The following is a 13,327-nucleotide window of genomic DNA, read 5'->3' as shown; positions in this document are numbered from 1 at the left end:
GGTTTAACAGGATATTATATACAGATGGATTGTTGTACATTGTTTTAGAAAGGATGTTGGTTTTGGTTTTTCCCCCTAATTACCACTTATTATTTACCTCAGATGTTTTATTTCTCCCTGTATGTTTCATGATGTTGGACCTTTTTGATTGTGGCATAGAAATGTAATAAATATTTTTTAAAAAGATGGATGCGTCAAATAGCCATGGTGTTATTTCTATCAATGGGCATCGAATTATTAACAATTGTAAGCATTCATAACTATTAGAAAACTATAACTGTGTTTTTACTTTGTATTCTAATTCTGTCTTTCTGTTTGTATCAGAAACAGTTCATACCAGATATCTGTGATGGAATAGACTTGGGACTGAGAGACCTTTTAGATTATATACAAAAAACATGCAGGGCCATGCAGAAGGAATTCTCAAAATGGTACCCACAGAATGAGGTGATGTGAAAATAAAAATATATTTTTTTTCAACATCTTGGAAGTATTTTTTTAAGTCTTCACAGATTTAATAATTTTTTGACAAGCTTCGCCTTGATTTTATTGAGATTTTCTAGAATAAGTTGGTGGCTCTCATATACCTTCATAAGTAATTCTTGATAGGATTTTATTTTCTTTGTCTTATGCCATCTGTTACGCCATATAAAAACATATAACCATTTGTACACGGGAGAGGAATGCTGTCTATTTCAAGGTAAACAGATTTTGGGGAATGAAGGCCAATTTGGTCTGATGTGCTGGAGACCAGGGGTGGGTTTCAACCGGTTCGTGGCGGTCCCTGCGAACCGGTTGGTCGGCGAACCCGGAAGTAAGTAACTTCCGGGAACGGCAAAGGGCCCGCCCGCGCGCCCGCGGTGCTTACCCGGTTTTGATGAGTTCTGCGCTTCCACGCATGCGCAGGACGCATACAGCGCCTGCACGATCCTCCAGGAGCAGCTGGAGCGTCGCGCAGACGCTAGTACGCATGCGTGCACCGCGCGCGTGCACGAGGACGACGCCGGCCCCATTCCAACCGAACCGGTTGGAACGGGGCAAGAAACCCACCCCTGCTGGAGACCCAATCAATATGGAAACCAAAACGTAATCCACGTCCTTGACAGCTTAGTTTTAATACCTGCACTGTGCTTCTCATGGGGATGCCTTTAAAAATTGCACTTTACACACTTAAGTATTTAAGTATTTAATAAATGTATAGGCCACCCAATCCCGAAGGACTCCGGTTTAAAGTGCAGCAGCTACTTTGGCCAATGAGAAAGACTACTCAGAAAATGCCCCAAAATTACTTTTGCCAATAGTGAACCATTTTTGAAGGGTTAGCAGGATCTAAAGAAATTTAAAAAAATATATTATGCATTTTGATTTGAAAATTATATTTGAGGTACTGTATGTTATTATTTCCATTAATAAAGTCCCTGCTCTTAACTCAACTTTATGCAACAAGAAATATTGAATGAATAATTTTCAGATATGATATGGTGTTAAATATTTTTACTACAAAACATTTAGCAGTTTTTAAACAGACCTGACAAAAAAATAAAAAAAAATAATTCTCTTAGTGGAACAAATAATATTAATGTTTAATTCAAACATTATTCATGAAGCAAAACTTTAAATGATACTTAGTTGTACTCGCGATAAATGTTGATTCCAGAGAAACTTTTTAAATCACTATCCTGTTAATTTGTGTTTTAATGAATTATTGAACTTATATGCACTAAGTTGTGTGTGATCCTTTCCTCTGGTTGAATCGCAGCTGTAAACGGGGTTTTTTCTTCTCATCCACTGAATATATTTGTGAAGTGATGTTTCTGTGCACAATCTTTAGTGTATGTATCCTCCCCTTAGGAAGTATTCATATAGCTTGACTTGTCTAACAAAGGGTTAAAGGCTGATTGATTTTATTTATGTATCAATCTACTTCTGCAACCTGCCCCCTCCCCTTTTGCAGTTCCTCTAGGTGGGTTGCAATTTCTGAGGCTCGGCTGTACATACTTGCAAAATTATTTGGAAGAAATGCTTTGAACCATGCACAAGGCCAATACCTCTCTGACATGTGTTAAAGCAGTGGTCTCCAACCTTGACAACTTTAAGACCTGTGGACTGTTTATTATAATTTTGGAAGTATTGTTGAATAAAATACGGGGCTTGGATGGTCTAAAAGGGATCAAGATTAGGCAGCAAGAATACAGAGTGCGCGCTTTTGCGGATGATTTGGTCATAATATTGGAACAACCGCAGGAATCCAGTATGGTTTTAATGAATACGATTAATCAATATGGTCAAGTGTCGGGTTTTAAAATAAATTTAGGAAAAAAAATATTAGTTATAAATATGAATACTAAACAAAAAGAAGAACTAGGAGGGATGCTAGGATGTGAGGTAGTCAAAAAAGTCAAATATCTTGGAGTCAATATTTTAACCTCAAACGGGAAATTATATAAGCATAATTATGAACCACTTTGGCATAGTATACAGATAGAGATGAAAAAATGGGAGAAATTGCACTTATCTTTGCTGGGTAGGATAGCAGCAGTGAAAATGAACATCTTACCAAAAATTTTATTCCTCTTCCAAATGTTACCTATACTTAAAAAAAGATGCGAATCTTTTAGAATGGCAGAAGGGTATCAACAAATTTGTATGGGCCGGAAAGAAGCCGAGGGTAAAGATGAAAATAATGCAAGATGTACGTGAGAGAGGAGGATTGAAACTACCTAATTTAAAACTATATTATGAAGCAGTGGCGCTATCCGCAATTAGTGATTGGACTCATTTAACTAATGATAGAATACTGAATATCGAGGGACACGATCTGGTATATGGTTGGCATGCTTACCTGTTATTCAACAAAAAATTGGATAAGAAGTTTAAAAGTCATATTGCTTTGCTGGCTGAGGAACTCTGGGAGTTGAAGTCCACAGGTCTTAAAGTTGCCAAGGTTGGAGACCACTGTGTTAAAGCAGCTGAAAACAGATGCAGCTGTTTTAAAACTCACATTTAAACTCACATTTAACTCTGCTTTAATTGCTCAAATCCTTAATTTTTTTTTTCAGGTTCAGAATCAAATAAAGTGCAAAGCAGTTGAATTGGCTAAACACCTTGAGGAGATCATGTCTGAGTGTAAAAAGGTTAGTAGAAACTCTACAGGTAGTCCTTGACTCACAACTCTTCATTTAGCGACCATTCGAAGTTACAATGGCACTCACGAAAGTGGCACGTAAACGTTTTTTACGTTTACGATGATGACAGCATCCTCATGGTCATGGGATCAAGATTCAGACACTTAGCAACTGATTCATATTTATGACGGTTGCAGTGTCCCAGGGTCATGTAATAATCACCTTTTGCAACCTTATGACAGGCAAAGTCAGTTAGGGAAGTCGTATTCACTAAACCATGTTACTCACTTAACAACTGCAGTGATTCACTTAACTGTGACAAGGTCATAAAATGAGGGAAGATTCACGTAACAAATGTTTCATGTAGCAACAACAAATTTAGGCTCGGTCGTAAGTTGAGGACTATCTGTATTACATTTTTCATCACAATTTTCTTCCCACTGCAGTTGGAATATAATTTTTCACAATATTATTGACACATACGTAACGACATATTCTTTTTTCAGCATTTTTTAATCTTTTATATCACAGGTATCAAACTCGCTGCGTCATGTTGCTGTCATGTGGCACGTCGCGATGTTTTTTCCCCTTTGCGGAGCTGGGGTGGGCGTGGCCTATGCGTGATGGATCTGGCTTGTGCGCCGCCAGTTTGACACCCCTGCTTTATATTTCTAAATTATAAATCAAATGACCACAGAAGTTCTATTTAGTGCATTATACTACCTTGATATTTACTGGCTTAAGTAGTTCTCAAATACTAACTTATTTTTTTCAAAAGTCTTTTTTTTTCTTCATCATCTTGAAAAAAAAACTTATTCCCACTGACAGAATGAAGCAGTAAGTCTATTAGCAGAAGAAGAATCTGTTGACCAAGAATTAAAGAAGGCACACGATAAAGCTACCGAATTCTTGGAATTACAACGTTGCTTAGATCAAGTCCACCAGATGATTATTCATTTATTAGAAGGTATTTGCTTTCATTATCTGGCAAAACCATTTTGAAAATTATGGTCACAAAGCTGCAATAAAACTGATCCAGGGATTCTTTATTTTGTTGTGATAGAATAGCAATAGCAATAGCAGTTAGATTTATATACCGCTTCATAGGGCTTTCAGCCCTCTCTAAGCAGTTTACAGAATCAGCATATTGCCCCCAACAACAATCCGGGTCCTCATTTCACCCACCTCGGAAGGATGGAAGGCTGAGTCAACCCTGAGCCGGTGAGATTTGAACAGCCGAACTGCAGAACTGCAGTCAGCTGAAGTAGCCTGCAGTGCTGCATTTAACCACTGCGCCACCTCGGCTCTGGTGATTACAATCCATTATGGTTGGTAACATAGTCAGCCCGATGTTTAGATTGGATTTGGCATTTTTATGCATCTCATTTTCCCCCCTTAATGCTGTCTCATAATATTATCTCAACCAGTGTTTCCAAATTAGGTATGTTTTTACATTTCGGGGTCTCATGTATCAAATAATTTTCGATAGCTTCTATAACTTGTTCCTAACTCTACGACCACCAAACATGTATTCATCATTATGATTAATTTGCAAGGAATCTATTTCCACAGTTTCTATAGTCTATTTCTATCTGATTTGCTCTTCTATTCTTGAGTTTGTTTATTGATATATATACACAAGCAGCTCCTTATTAATTTCCCTTCCAGGAATGTAGGTGCTGTATAGAAACCTGGTGCCCTTCTTAAAAAGTGAACTTTGCCAAAATAGATGCCTACTGAACAGCTTCTACATATTATGAGATTAAGATTAAGATTTAGTTTATTTGTATGCCGCCCTTCTCCGGGAGGGACTCAGGGCAGCGACCAACTCAAAAGGGGAAAAGGGGATACAAACACAATACACGTAATTAAAATACACAAGAGTCATACAGCCATACAAGTCGAGAAGGGAGGGGAACTCATCAACCCCAGGCCTGCCGGCACAGCCAGGTTTTGACGGCTTTCCGGAAGGCCTGGAGAGAGGTGAGGGTCCGAATCTCCGCGGGGAGTTCGTTCCAAAGGGCCGGAGCTGCTACAGAGAAGGCCCTCCCCCGGGTGGTAGCCAGATGGCATTGGCTGGTAGACGGAACCTGGAGGAGGCCGACCCTGTGCGATCTAACGGGTCTATGGGAGGTAATTGGCAGCAATTATTATTTACTAGAAGGTTTTTTTTTTTAAAGTAACTTTATGGTTGATGTTTGTGGGAGCCTTAAACAGATTTTCAAATATTGGAACAAATTACAGCCCAGAGAAATGGCAATTTCTATAGTTATGTACATTTGTACGTCATTTCCGTAAAATAATCTAAGTCAGAAGAAAATAAATTATTTGTGTCTCTTTTCAAATAATGCATAGGTGACTCAACTCCTGAATTTTGAATTGTTTTAGACTTGATTTACTTTCCCCCACCCCCTCTTTGCAGGTGCCTATAGAAATAAACGTCCATTCAGATTTCTTATCAAAAAGATCTGCACCCTGACTGGGAAATTTACAGCTCTTTATCCATCACCTGCTCTGCCTCTTAGCTCAAAAGACCGTCCTCTTCACGAAATCTCACCAGTGGCGGACCAGGATGAGTTGAACTCTGTAGCACAGTCTCTCATTATAAGTTTTGAACTTGAAGAGAGACAACGTTCATTCCACCTTCAGGATGGGGGCGTGCCAAACGCTAAATCACAAGGAAAACAATTTGTAAGAGGTGAACCTGCAAACTTTGAGAAACGAAAAACAGTTCCCAAAAGGGAGTATAAACTTTTGCCTACCCCTGAAAACCTACAGGAAAGTTTACATTGGGTATAAATCACACACTTACCTTGGGATTGTATATGAATCGATTGTGGATAAATTATTGCTTTAGATTAGGGATTGTTCAGAAAGCTATATTTATATACTGTAAAGGTTCTATATCTTGTTATAATAGCCTCACAAATGAATATCTCAGGAGAACTGAAATTCAATTCCCAATTGGCTCATATTGCCGTTGCTTTTCCGGAATGTGGAAAAGCAAATACATGTGTGTCTCCCTTATAATGCATGTAAAAATACCAATGGCTTTGTGTAAATTTGATTTAATTTTCTCACTAAAGAAGCAGATGAAAACGCCATGGAAAAATGTTCTTGGCCCACAAATGTACAACCTGGTCTTGTTTCCATTGCAGATGAAATTTAGATAGAAAAATCCAATTCAAAATCCAATTCATTCTGCAGGAATGCAGCAAGTTTATTTTAAACCTCTGAGCTCATATCAAAGAAGACATATTACTTAATTCACCACTGATCTTATATTTATGAATGTTTAATGAGGTAAGAGTTATTTTATTTGCTGCTTATAACTAGGCCAACTATATTCAAGGGGACTAACTTTCCCTTTCTCCGGAAAATGAGGGCATTGTTATTTAGATTAATGCTGTGCCATTTTGATAGTAATAAGAGAGAAATATGCAATCTATTTTGCAGTTAAGTCTTTCCTTGACAGCATATTGAGCCTAGCATACAGCAAATGGATTTGTGAGCAAATGCGAAATACACAAACGTTTTACCATTTAGTAGTCATGTCTTAACCCCAATAAAAAGCTAGACTGGATGTTGCCTTAACCTTTGGCTGTGGTTTTTAATGGTTTATTGAAAATTGCTTTAGAAAGGAAGGTGGAAAGCCTTATACATAGCAATATGGGTCCCAGGTGATACATGGGATAAAAATGATGTGACACTACGGTGATTTAAACACCTCCACACACATTTTTTCTCATCTCAGGGACGACTATATTTTTAATTAAAGGAGGGAGATAGTTTCCGAATAGTCCTTCCCTCTGCTGTTTTTTTTGTAGTGCATATACAGTTTGAAAGCAAAAACTGTGTTGTTTTTAATATCGCTCTGTTAAAGAATCAAAGGTTCACCATTGGAGGAAGACCTTAAAAGATTCTTGTCCTAACACAAAGAGAAGTATAAACATTTTTGCTTTCATGCTGGGGGAAAAAACATTCAGATTTGATTGAAGTTTGACTATGTAATTATACCCATAATCATGTCCTACCTATCTTTTCCACAAATATTTGCACTTATACTGTATGTATGTAAAATGTCTGTAACATTAAAGTTAAATTATAAAGATCTTGCATGTAGTCAGAATTTTTTTTTTTTAATGTAACTGTATTTGTACATATTTAAAATGCTGAGGAAAAGTCATATTAAACTATTATATTGAAATATGTTCCTTGGTTTTTATTCGTACATTTATATTTTAGAATTTTTACCTTGTAATGGTTTGATTTTATCTATTATTTTTGTAGTAGCAGTTAATATGTTATATTATTAGGCAGAGTGGTATTATGCTTCTGGCTGGGATTTATACCACTAGTCCTTGACTTAAAATCACAATTGACCCCAAAATTTCTGTTGCGAAGCAGGACAGTTGTTAAGTGAGTTTTATCCCATTATCCCAACCTTTCTTGCCACAGTTGTTAAATGAATCGCTGGAGTTGGTGCCTTAACGATTATACCAAACTGGCTCTATGAAAACATTACTACTGTGTTATGAATCTGGGCTAGTTTAACCAAAATGTCTATCTCAGGATCAGTCTTGATTCCATCACTTCTAAATGGGTCAACATTAATTCAATATAGATAGCTATGTGCATTTTATATGGCTAGTAACTCAAAATCCTTTGGTTTAAAATTCCTCTGTAGGCAACGCTCAAATATTATTTCCAGTTTTCAGTTGTTTTGGAACTCTTAATGCTATGGCGCTGTTGAATTGAAAGTGTAGAGAATTCATTTGAATTAAATCGTCTATACATGCCAATATGTTTTTTTATTATTAAAAGAAAGTAACCCACATTTAAGAATTAGGGCATGTTTTTATATCCTCAAATACTAAACCTTTGTATAATATTAGCTTCAACTTTCTTTTTAGAGTAATAATGCCACCCAGAGGTAAAATAAAGAATCACATCTATTTTCCATAGGTATTTTCTCTGTTTGCAGAAATTTAATCAAATTTGATCACAATTGTCTATAATGCAATTGTGAATAATCTGCTTGGAAGATGCTAATCAGACCCACAAAAATTGTTCTAGCTAATTATTTTAAAATTTAATGTAAACTGAAAAGAACTGAGCTCTCTAAATTATGCCTGATCAATGGATTTATATCCTTAAAATGTTAAAATGAGTTGAGGATAATGTTGATTAATTAAAAATGTATTTAAGTATAGTGGATTCCCCAAAAATGAAAAGATGAACATCAGATTTTCTTTGTAAGAAGTGTAGGCCCATATAACATGGTCATGTTATATCATCTGGTATCTTTCTGGAATAGTGTTTTAATCTTTAATCAAGGAAATCTTTAAATGTTAAACATGTTAATGTGATGTTGAATTATATACGACAACTTTGGAATATGCTTTTGAAGGAATTATGGAGCCTAGAGGTTGGATAAAATAATTATATTGAAAAACTGGGAAAGTTATTTCCGATTTTAAGGAATGTGGGCTTTTGTAAGCATGGCATAACTTATGAAAAAGTGATATTTTCTTTTAATGAAAGAATAAAGCAGTAAACACTACTGTGACAAAATTTTGTGATATTTATGATATTGTTATATCATGTACCATTGACTATTGTTAGGTCTAATACATGAAGCCTTTTTGTTTTCTTTCCGTTGGCTTTTATTACTATTTTTAAATTAAATTTACGTATGGTCTTGTTTAACTAATTTTGGGTGTTTTATCAATTTTCTATGTAATTTATATTTTGAAAAATAGAAATACAATTGCATTTAAAAAATAAACCCTGCCATATGTACACTTCTTTTGTGGAAAGCTAGGTGTAAGGTTTTAGCTGTAGAACTATCTACGATTTAAATATAATTTAAATATTACAATTTATTCGTAATTACAAATGGCGCCTTGGATGTCTTGAGATACCTCTGGGACAGGCAGGCATTGTTGGGAAATGCTCATCCAGGAAGGGAGGACGGCTTAAATGGCGAATTAGCCTTGAATCGTTACATAGCGGCAAGAGATTCAGGACTGACTGCCCGTTCCCCCTGCCCATGGAACCTTATCCAGCCGAGGTGGCGCAGTGGTTAGGGTGCAGTACTGCAGGCCACTTCAGCTGACTGTTATCTGCAGTTCAGCGGTTCAAATCTCACCGGCTCAGGGTTGACTCAGCCTTCCATCCTTCCGAGGTGGGTGAAATGAGGACCTGGATTGTTGTTTGGGGCAATATGCTGACTCTGTAAACCGCTTAGAGAGGGCTGAAAGCCCTATGAAGCGGTATATAAGTCTAACTGCTTTTGCTATCTATCTGTTCCTAAGGGAAGGCAAGCAGTGTGGAGTATTTTAGTGTATTTTAGGCAGAAAGTAGTTAGCTTGACACATGTGTGAGTCTTCCTGCTTGCCCCTGACTTATATTGGATATATTGTCTGATTTCAGCCAAGCAGGCAGTATTTTAAACTGCATAGACATTTTAAATTGAAAAGTAAGTCCTTCACAGTTCATCATTTACCCAATTGAATATTATATAAGAGGTTTCTATCTGAGCTCAAGATAAGGGTCAGAAGTAGTTTTTTTCTTCCCACTATCCCATTTTCAGATAACATAATGTGTTGTTTGTTTGTTTCTAAAGTTAAAAAAAAAGAGTTGTTCAATTCCATCCTTCAAACTAAGAATCTCCACTTAACTAAACTATTGCTGTTCCTCTCTTATTTTTAATGGCTTTGCACTTATAACAATGGAAGACAATTAGATTAGGATTCTGTGCATTAAATTCTGTATTTCAATTTGGTTCAGGTTCAGCTAGGGCCCCCTGTTTTTACATTCACTTTTATATGATGTAGAGATAATCCTTGACTTACAACCTTTTGCTTAGTAACCATTTGAAGTTACAACAGCACTGAAAAAAAGAGGCTTATGACTTTTTCACACTTAACGACTGTTAAGTGATTATTCCCCATGGTCACATGATCAAGATTCAGGGGCTCTGCAATTGGTTCATATTTATGACGGTTGCGGTGTCCTGGGGTCATGTGGTCACCTTTTACGACCTTCTGATATGCAAGGTCAGTGGGAAAGCCAGGTTCATTCAACACTGTGTTACTAACTTAATAACTGCAGTGCTTCACTTAACAACTGGGGCAAGGAAGTATATAAAATGGGGACCAAAGGTCACTTAACAATTTAGCAACCTAAATTTTGCGCTCAATTGTAGTCAAAAGTCAAGAACTACCTGTAGAAAGTAGCCAGTTTTTAAAAGCCAGATTCTTAATGGTATCATAACAGAAAATTAGAAAGCTTGCCCTTTGTGGTATAATAATATTATTACAAGCTTGAAAGTGGGTGGCTAGTCATATTACACACACACACACACACACACTGAGCCATGTGCATGAACACTGAAGTGCAGCTGGTATTCCTTAAAAAATTAGGTTTGCAGCCACAAAAGTTCAATCCTGGAAAAAATTACTGAGAAATGCAAGAGTAGTGATGTAATATATTTGTTTTAAATGCTTAAACATTCAGGGGGGGAAAAGCATTCATCTGCTTTTATTTCAAGTCATTTTGAACTAAAATCCATTTCCTTTTTGGCAAGCGTAGAATGTGCATTTTAAGAGTTTAAAAACTGGTATTTCTAATTAAGCTAGAAGCACTTGAATTATGTTTCTTCAACAAAAAAATTATATGGCATTGCTTATAATTGCCACCCAATAAACTTCGGTATCTTTTACTGAAGCCAAAAAGGGGGTTAAATTCAGCAATGATGGGACGACACATATTGCAATTTTAAAAGGTATAAACGGAAGCTTTTAATGTAGGAAATGTCCTAGATACTTTAAATATCTGGTGATAAATTAAGCTGTCAGGCATGATTATATGATGTGGAACAAGAGCAAATTTGTCCATCAGTGGCTGACAAAACTGCTCAGCTGCACGCCTTCAAACTGCATGTTTTTTTAAAAAAAAGAAATCTACTGAACAAGATCAAAGATCAAGGAATTTTATTTTAGGAGACAGCAACGAAGCTGAAACATTAAATGAAATATATTGCTAGACTAATTTGGCATAAAAATACCATCAATTCAAAAGTATATTGCAGGCAACAGTGAAGTGATCTGCTTAATTCTGAATGTATCTTTGCTTATTTAGAGACTGACTCTGCAAATATTAAAAAAAAACATGGTTAAGATCACAGCTTTAATTTTCCTAATAGATTACAGTATAAAGCAATATGCAGGCAATGGCTTTATTAGGTCACAGGGAAGTTTATAAAGATTTTTCTCTCAGGTTATAAACTGGCCTCTCTTTCATAGCTTCTATTCTCATTTTTAGGTATCACAAATTAGTACATGTTGAAATAAGTTCAGTTTTGCTCTCCCATTTAAAAACCTTCCACTTTCCAAAGGTAAGGATAAAACAATGTTTTATTTTAACCACTGATTTTGTTTTATGCTTCCAAAAATGAGGGACTGAAATCCCCCCCCCACACACAAAAAAAAGTCTTTGTAAGAATCTTTGGTAATTTTGGTTTGATCCTGGATAGGTTTATATATTTGCTGATTATTCCAATGTGAATGAAAAGTGATATTGGCATATGCTGAACATCCTACACCACCCCAACTTTCCTGCCTGATACTTTATTTCTGAAAAATGGTTTATTAATTTAGATACCATCATAGTTATTTTTTTATATATAAATAACTCATTTTTTCCCACAATAACTGTGAGATGGATGGGGTTCAGATAGAATGACTGAGATAAAGTTATCCAACTGGCTTTCATGGCTAAGACAAGACTAGAACTCCCTGTCTCCTGATTTTTTAGTTGGTGTCTTAACCACTAAGCCAAATTGGGTCTCTTTAACTACTTTATCTATCTTCAGTTTAGCCTGATAAAGTTAACTGGCTCAGTGTAGATTTTGAATTCTTTTTCTCACGATTCATTTAGAAATCATTATCTGTTAAAACTGCTAGAGCAAAACAAAATCAAAGTAGATACTACATCTTGATTAGGAGACAAAATTATTAACACAAGGAAGGAGCAATAATAACCAATATGTATTTTGATGGTAAGTTTTGAAAATACGTCTTCAGCATTATTTCAGTACCATGCAGATAATTTCCATTCCACTAGATGGAAGCATTTCATAATATACTGCTATAATTTCTGCACCTTCTTTTAAGGAGCGCTAAGGATTTTTCTCCTAAAAGTAAGCAATGCTCTGGGAAAACCATCTCTTCCAGCCTCCAACTCTCTCCCAAACTGGAAAAGCTCTATTTTTAAAACGCCCACACCCTAGCCTATTCCTTAAGAAAGAAACTAAAAACCTGACAAATTCTATAGTTAGAGAATAGCTATTTTTGTTGTTCTGTTAGAATATCTGCATGCAAGCTGTCAATATATTTTTTAGCAACTGGAACTATATTTGTTCATACAGTTTAGTATTGCTTATCCTGACCAACAGTCAATTTGTAGGGCTCCAGAAGACCTTTTCAATTCATCTACTCCTTAAATTTAAAACAAAGCAAAATTTAGATAGGCTAGAAAATCTGTAACCAAAATATGTGTGTGATCCATCTTCCATTTAATCTCTTTAATGCAGTGTTTCTCAACCTTGGCAACTTGAAGATGTCCGGACTTCAACTCCCAGAATTCCCCAGCCAGCGAATGCTGGCTGGGGAATTCTGGGAGTTGAAGTCCGGACATCTTCAAGTTGCCAAGGTTGAGAAACACTGCTTTAATGGAATTGAGATCCCATAGTAGGCTATGACTGGTTCTGGTAAATGTACTTTCAACATGTATGTGGGATTGGAGTATAGGAAGTACAATTTCCCTCTCCCTCCCTCCCTCCCTCTCTTATTTATCTCATCAGTTGTGTAATACAGTCAGTAGGTAATTCAGAGATAAAGTGGTTTCCACTGGGGGGGGGGGGGTCCTGCAATTTATGTAGAATAAAAACTTATCCTATACAAGGACACTTTAAACAGCACATTTTTACGTGAAGTATATGTGTTCCAGTGGATCAAAAACAGTTACCTCCCTAACAAACATTGAATACAGTCTTATAAATATTTACATGACAATGTGCTACTGTATCAAGCTGTTTTTGTAATATATCCAAGATTCTACTTTATTTATTTGTTTATTATTTATTGCAAAAATCTATCTGGCCGCTAGGAGCCAAAAATTACTTATATGATCAATCA

The 13,327-nt window shown here is 36.2% G+C and overlaps 1 protein-coding gene across 1 annotated transcript in view; it reads left to right on the top strand.

Annotated features, from left to right (window-relative positions):
- KIF14 (kinesin family member 14) overlaps window positions 1-7,242 on the top strand; it is a 46,573-nt gene extending 39,331 nt beyond the window's left edge. The window contains exons 26-29 of the mRNA XM_032217398.1: window positions 325-447; window positions 3,060-3,134; window positions 3,954-4,092; window positions 5,548-7,242. Coding sequence (XP_032073289.1) covers window positions 325-447; window positions 3,060-3,134; window positions 3,954-4,092; window positions 5,548-5,924 — 714 coding nt within the window. The 3' untranslated portion in view covers window positions 5,925-7,242. The remainder of the gene's footprint in view (window positions 1-324; window positions 448-3,059; window positions 3,135-3,953; window positions 4,093-5,547) is intronic.
- Window positions 7,243-13,327: the final 6,085 nt, after the last annotated feature.

This window comes from Thamnophis elegans, chromosome 5 (genome assembly GCF_009769535.1).
Source record: "Thamnophis elegans isolate rThaEle1 chromosome 5, rThaEle1.pri, whole genome shotgun sequence".
NCBI lineage: Eukaryota > Metazoa > Chordata > Lepidosauria > Squamata > Colubridae > Thamnophis > Thamnophis elegans.
Note: the sequence above shows the minus strand (reverse complement) of the source record. Positions and strands in the feature narration are given on the sequence as shown.